The sequence below is a fragment of the Bidens hawaiensis genome, unplaced genomic scaffold (genome assembly GCF_021521415.1).
Source record: "Bidens hawaiensis isolate Kalapana, Puna unplaced genomic scaffold, B.hawaiensis_p1.1 tig00006906_1, whole genome shotgun sequence".
NCBI lineage: Eukaryota > Viridiplantae > Streptophyta > Magnoliopsida > Asterales > Asteraceae > Bidens > Bidens hawaiensis.
In genome coordinates, this window is record NW_027491472.1 from 1,173,904 (window position 1) to 1,180,731 (window position 6,828).

General features: G+C 33.0%; 1 protein-coding gene and 1 long non-coding RNA gene across 2 annotated transcripts; both read left to right on the forward strand.

Moving 5' to 3' along the window:
- Window positions 1–444: 444 nt before the first annotated feature.
- On the forward strand, window positions 445–1,984 carry LOC143633787 (uncharacterized). The gene is made up of 3 exons (XR_013153731.1): window positions 445–809; window positions 889–1,000; window positions 1,674–1,984. It is a non-coding gene; the product is annotated as an uncharacterized LOC143633787 (long non-coding RNA).
- A 1,145-nt stretch (window positions 1,985–3,129) lies between these two features.
- LOC143633785 (YTH domain-containing protein ECT1-like) lies at window positions 3,130–5,402 on the forward strand. The gene is made up of 4 exons (XM_077102031.1): window positions 3,130–3,549; window positions 4,149–4,361; window positions 4,457–4,603; window positions 5,122–5,402. Exons 1-4 carry the CDS (start codon window positions 3,130–3,132, stop codon window positions 5,242–5,244), a joined length of 903 nt encoding a protein of 300 aa, XP_076958146.1. The 3' UTR covers window positions 5,245–5,402.
- Window positions 5,403–6,828: the final 1,426 nt, after the last annotated feature.

Genomic DNA, 6,828 nt, shown 5'->3' on the forward strand with positions numbered 1-6,828 from the left:
TGCCTGGAGACAAGAACGTTCCCAATCGTATCCTATTATTATTATCGTTTTCCATCTTTTAGTAGCTTCTTGCCCGTTTACCTTCCACTTTATTCTACTGTTTTGAGTTTAGCAATAATGGTTACTTGAATATTTTAGCATAAAGAGGTTGAATTATGGTAATATCTGGTTATTAGTTTGGTGGAAGGCGTTAGATCTACTTAAGCCGCAAACGATGAGCCTGTCGTCTAGGCGCATGCACATAATAATAGAAATTACTTGACATTTAAACATATATATATATATAGGGGAAAGTTAACGTACAAATGAAATTAATTGTGAGAATCTAAGTATAATTACTCATTGATGTAATTACATAATTATTCTACTTGTATATATAATTACTCTACTTGATTTTCACAATTAATACGTTAATTTCATTTGTATTTAATCCAAACCATATATATAATTCATAAAAAGGCGGTTTATGGTGTCGGTTCTTTTGGCTTCCAGTGCTTGCAAAACGGAAACCAAACCGGAAAATTTGGAGCCAATCTGTTGGATTTCGGTTAAGTTTAGTTATTTTGGTATGACGTATGGTTACGGGTCGGTTATATCAGTATCATTCACATACTTAATTTTACGCTTTTTTTAGGATGGTTTAGGTCGTTTTTAAATGTTTTACATCGTTTTTTTTTTCTTCAGAAATTGGCCTGAATTTGCGTCTGTTGATAGTTTGTTTTGTTGATGTTTATGTTTACTACTTAACTTCATTATCAACTACAGGACTGAAGTCTGATGCCTGTGCTTACTTTACCAATCAGAATGTGGTATGCTAATTTAATAAAGGTGGCGTATGACAATTGGTTACATTTGTTGAAATAGTTTCCCGTTTATTTTGCTTTTTAGATACCTGGAAAAGGTGGCATACCTTCAGTCGGTGGTGCGTTTGGCAATATGGAAGTTTCAGAGCAAAGTGTTCATTATCCTTCTAGTATCTGTTATGATCATCATTATCCAGGTTAGAACTGATGTCTGATTCAGGTGTGTTTGGAATTGTGTTTCGAAGCTGATGATATGAGGATTAATGAGTTGTTAATGTTGGGATAAACATTTTCTTTATTTAATCATTTTGTTAGGGGTAAGTTACAGTTTCATGAAGTATCTGCAACAATGTTTTATGTATCATTCTAACCTTGAGGGTAAATGAAATATTACTTTAATATAGCACGACAGATATATTTCGCACATTAAAAAGAATTTTTTTTTGGTGGTTTTTATAGTGATTTATTAAATAGTCAGAAGTCAGCAAACACAAACAACTGATCTTCTGATTGTTGCAAAGTTCATATAGAAAAAAAAAACTTCTCAATTTAGCACGTGCTCGTTTTATTGGAGTTAATCATCTCATATTAGATTTTAAACTCACATAATCATATTATGTAATTGTTTTATTTACAATTATGGATTAAACATGCTGAAAGCCAAACAAACTAACAACGCAAGTTTAATATGCATATATTCTCCTAGTATATTTTTTTCAAAGATTTACACAATGATAATACGATATGTCTTTATATCATAATTAGCGCGCTAATTGTTACCCAAGAAAATTAAAGGCATAAAAAAGTTTACGGGTAACTGAAAATTGACCCATTTTAGACTTAACTTTAGTTTTGATTTTTCTGTAACAGGGCATAACGAAAGCTATCATCAGTCAGGCGGTTCTTGCCACCAAAGTTGTGATGGGCCCTCATACAAGGATAGCAGCTCTCCTTATTACATGCCAGGTGGCTACAATCCATACGCTTTCACGGGTCTTGATTCCCAATTTTCATCATCAGAATGCTACTCATGGAATTGTGGAAAATCAGCTATGGGTGGTTCTAATGGTATTAATACTAAAAGAAGCATAACAGCTTTTGATGAAAGATTCCCAAGTTACCTGCGTGATATGCAGTCTAAACAATCTGTTTCTGATCTCTCTCGGTCGGCTCTTCAGTCTTCATATGAATCATATCTCAGCTCACTGAACAAGGTGCATCTTTTTATTTCGTATATAAACATTTCATCGTAAAAATGCAATCTTTGATTCTATTATTAGGCAAAATAGGTAATCTTGAGATGGAATTTTAAGCCCGGAAAATTTTGTTATTGGAATAAAATAGGATTGTTTTGTATATAGCCAGCCAAAACTAGTAAATATCATATATACCCAACTTTAGTGAATGTTTACTTACCATTCTACCCCTATCCGTTATATTTGATTAAACTCTATTTATTATTTGGATTTTTATCAACATCGACAATAAGCAAGCGAACCGTCATCTCTTCTTATTTGTTCTCGACGGTAGATAATTTGATATAAAGTCAATCGGTAACGAAATTGTAACGGGTAGAATGATTGTTAGTGGAGATAGGAAACAACGGCTAGGTTGAGATATAGACACACCACCCAAATTAGCACGTTGGGTGATCTGATTCCAAAAATCAAGATAAGTCGTACCACTTGATTTGAATTTAGAGTCCAAAGATTACCGGTCGAATTTGCCGGCTTTGAGTCAAAAATTGGAAATGAAATATAATCTTTCGTTCTCAATAAAAATTTCACCATTCTTTCATAATTTTCATAATTAAAGTCTAGTACATGTAAACCTAGCCTACATCTGAGCATTGTAACTGAAACAAGACTTACGCATAACAAACAACCAAATAAAAATTTGAACATTAAAAGGAAAACTGCAATTAAATAATGGAAATAACTGTTTAAAGTGGTGGACGTGGGTGGCTTTACTTCTGCATGAATACTTGTTCATGCATGGGTGTTAACTTACGTCCAACAATTCTAACCATTAAATTATTAACGGCTAGAATATTTGAACTTGTGATCTTTTTTGCTATCATAATTGTTCAATTGAATCTGTATGTTTGAATCTTTTTTAGAAAAGTTAGGGTGTAAGAATATTTATTAAGTTGTTTGATATGAGTATAATTGATATTTTAACTACTTTGCATGGGCATATATTTTCTAAGTTTGTAGGGGGTATATATGAAATTGCCCCAAATAAGAATACATTTGCAAAAGGGTGTATTCTCCGCCTAAATGTTAACATGTTTTGGGAAAGTCCCAATTATGAAATTAAATAAAGAATGAACAAGCAATTTTTCATTTTACAGTCGGGTGATTCTTGTTATTCTGGAAGTGGTGCAAATGGGTGTCAATCGTGTTCAAACATGTCATCATTTGTATACCAAAACCGAGGGCTATTTGCAAAAGTTAGAGAATCTGAAGAATTAACTTGTGGTCCTCGGTCTCAAAGCAGTGTGATCGAGAATAAGGAATCCGCGCATTCGTTAAAACATAATCGGTATAATCTTGATGGGTTTCAAACAAAGTATGAAAAAGCTAAGTTCTTCATCATCAAATCGTATAGTGAAGATGATGTTCACAAATGTGTGAAATATGATGTTTGGTCTAGTACTCCCAATGGTAACAAGAAACTAGATGATGCTTTTCTTGAAGCCCAAGGAAAAACCGGGTCTAAATGTCCAGTTTTCCTGTTTTTCTCTGTAAGTAAATGCATGTCATTTTGAGTTGGATAGAGCTATAAATGAGCCTGAGCCAGCTCATGGCTCGTCGAGCTGGCTTGTTTATATTTAATTTGTTTTTAATAATTTAGATTTGTATTCTTTACACATATTGATATATATGAAAACTAAAAATATTATTTGTAACATACCCAATGCCGTATTTATAAACTACAGAATTCCTAATTTATATATGCATATATAGTTTAATCAATAATTTAAAAGAGCAAGCGACGAGCCGGTTTTAAGTGAGCTGTGAGCTTATTGATCTAATGTTTTAATTGGTCTAAATGGATCGGGTCCAAACACTTCGTTGTCCAAAAATTATTTTGGTACCAAAGTTACCTTTTTTTAATAATAAATTAATGTTTTAATTCTTTTGAATAAAGTGGTGTACGAGGTTTTATGCACGTAAGGTAGTACATGGGAATCTTTCTGCCCATTTTTTGTTAGGTTCTTTTTTTTTGCTTCAATTTATTACCCTTTAACCTTGTAAAGATAGAACACACCCGAATCGGTTCACTCATAAGTAAACGGGACGAAGTTACCCCATTCATTTGTAACGGTCTGTGATTATGCAGGTAAACGGGAGTGGACAGTTTGTGGGCGTGGCTGAAATGGTGGGGCCCGTTGTTTTTGAAAAGAACATGGATTTTTGGCAGCTTGATAAATGGAGCGGGTTCTTCCCAGTGAAGTGGCATATTATAAAAGATATTCCTAATTCACAGTTGAGGCACATTATCCTTGAAAACAATGACAACCGCCCTGTTACATACACTCGGGACACCCAAGAGGTATCTTTTTTCTAATATCTTCTCGGCTTAATTATTTATTTATTTGTTGCCACATGTTTGTTTAATTATTAATTTATTTATTGTTGTGTGTTCAGGTTGGATTTGAGCAGGGTTTGGAGATGCTGGACATTTTCAAAAGTTACCCGTCGAAGACGTCTTTGATTGATGACTTGAGCTTTTATGAGAGCCGTGAGAAGTTGCTTAAAGCCCGAAGGATTGCGAAACTTGCTTTCCAACCTGAGGTGAACGTTGCAATCATTTATTTATTGTTTGTTTTTACTCGTTTATCTATAAACCCCCGGTTGGGGCCTTGGTTTTGAAAATCGCTCCTGTAAACAAATCGACCATTCAGTGAACCGTTTTGGCGGAAAGTTTGTTTATGTTCGTTTTTTTTAATAAACAAACGAAAATGAACACGGACACATGTCTCGTTTGTACGTATACGCTTGGAAGCATTTGTTTACGCTCGCTCGTATAAATCTGTTTTATGTTTGTTACTTTACGCATGTATATGTTTGGAAGCATTTGTTTACGCTCGGCCAGATTGATGTTTATGTTTGCTTTTTAACTGGTATTCACTAAATTATGTTCGTGAAGAGATCGTTTATGGCGTTAACGAACGGGCATAAACTAACTCAAAACACGTACATATTCTTAATAAACAGAACATGAACAAGAAAATCTCGCTCGTTAGTTGTTTGTGGTACATGAACATGCTCTGTTTGGTTACTAATCGTCGGTGGTGAATTTGTATATGCAGAAGAATACTAACTTCGGGGAAGGATCGATGAGCGGGAGCAGCTCCTTGGATCCGGTTTCATCTATGATTAAGATGGCGCGAAATCTGTCTCTTAATGCCGACATGCGAAAAGATAGCCTTTGACATCGTATAGTATCTATACTTGGGCCTGTGTAGATTGTAGGATTCTAATTAACATCTTATGGTTTCTGTGATCAGTATTTCTACTTTTGAACTTAATTCACCCTACTCTTGGTTTTTGTTTACCAAAGCAGAAATAGGGTCTTATTATTATTCTTCTCTTTTGGTTTGATTTATCTGTATGTATGTTTAATTGTCCTTGTTTCCGAGAAGAAACCAATATAAATCTTGGGCCGACCGGGTATCGGTAGGCTTGATTACAACTAATGGTTTGGGTTGATATTAGGACCTTTCTGTTACGTCGTTAACCTAAGCCTCATAATCAATTACAATATAACCTGCTGCAACTATCTAACCTGGGGGTGTCCTTGGCCGTGGGCTGTTATTCGTAATTCATCATCAATTCGTCATCTAAACAGGTAATTAAGATATGCAACATGCTTGTTTATAATCACTGATCAGTAACCCTAACGTTAATTGAACAAACAAACAACGGATCGACCCATGTAAGAAGCTAGGATTGGAATTCGGTTTGAATGCATATGCATTTGTATATAATAATCCGTTTAATTATATTAACTAACTAACTTAGCCCAGTTGGTGGCATGGTGTGTGTTCATGAACTGAGCCGACCAGGGGTGCAGGTTTGAGCCCTGGCCAGCCCAGGTTTGAGCCATGGCCAGTTTTATTTTAATTTATTATGATTAATCTTTAATATAAAATAAACAGTATTTTATTAAACCGACACATTTAATTCACGTTGCCTCATCGTTGAACATATTTACAAACTCGTCATATATGTATATATATGTTATATAAATGTATTATTTTTAAACGAAAATATAACAAATGTATTTAAAACGTGTTAGATATATTTTTATCGTTTCACTTTGTTAACGATTCAAATGCATAGTTATTAGATATTATTAAAATTAAACGTTTGTATAATAATTATTAATATTATTATATAAATTACATGTTATATTTATCTATGTAAATATTTATATATTTGCATTATATTTAGTTAAACATTATTATTACAGATTATAAGTAATTATTTAAACATTTATTTATATAAATGTAAGTATATCTCATAACTTATTTATTTAAATTATTTTATTTTATTTTATATATTGATAATATATCAAGTATAATATACATGTGATTTTATAAATAATAATTCTATAAACAAATGATAAGGATAATTTTGTCAATAATAAAAGCCGTAGCAATCAATCTTTCGATCCATAACATTTCAATCCCAAACATAATTCAAATCACTTCGAAATCTTAAGTCCATTATACGTCTTATCCCATTTATTATTAACCCATAATATTTTATTAATTAACTATGAATCCTTGACGCTAAATCGCTAAGGGGTTTCTCTCTCACATCATCGCTTGTACTTCGTTCATCTAATCAGGTTAGTAATCACTCCCCTTCTTTTATTGTTTTTCAAACTTTTGGGGACATATGCATACTTACATTATTTATTTATTATTAATATTCACACTAGCAACTGTGAACATTGTGTGCTATCAATTATGTGCCTAACTTGATATATGTTTATTTGTTTATTTTATCGC

Bases quoted from the DNA above. Each gene is read 5' to 3' on its own strand.
- LOC143633785 (XM_077102031.1), top strand. From the start codon at position 3,130: ATGAACAAGCAATTTTTCATTTTACAGTCGGGTGATTCTTGTTATTCT. The intron at 4,362-4,456 runs GTATCTTTTTTC...TTGTGTGTTCAG, and splicing joins ACACTCGGGACACCCAAGAG to GTTGGATTTGAGCAGGGTTT. The intron at 4,604-5,121 runs GTGAACGTTGCA...TTGTATATGCAG, and splicing joins AACTTGCTTTCCAACCTGAG to AAGAATACTAACTTCGGGGA.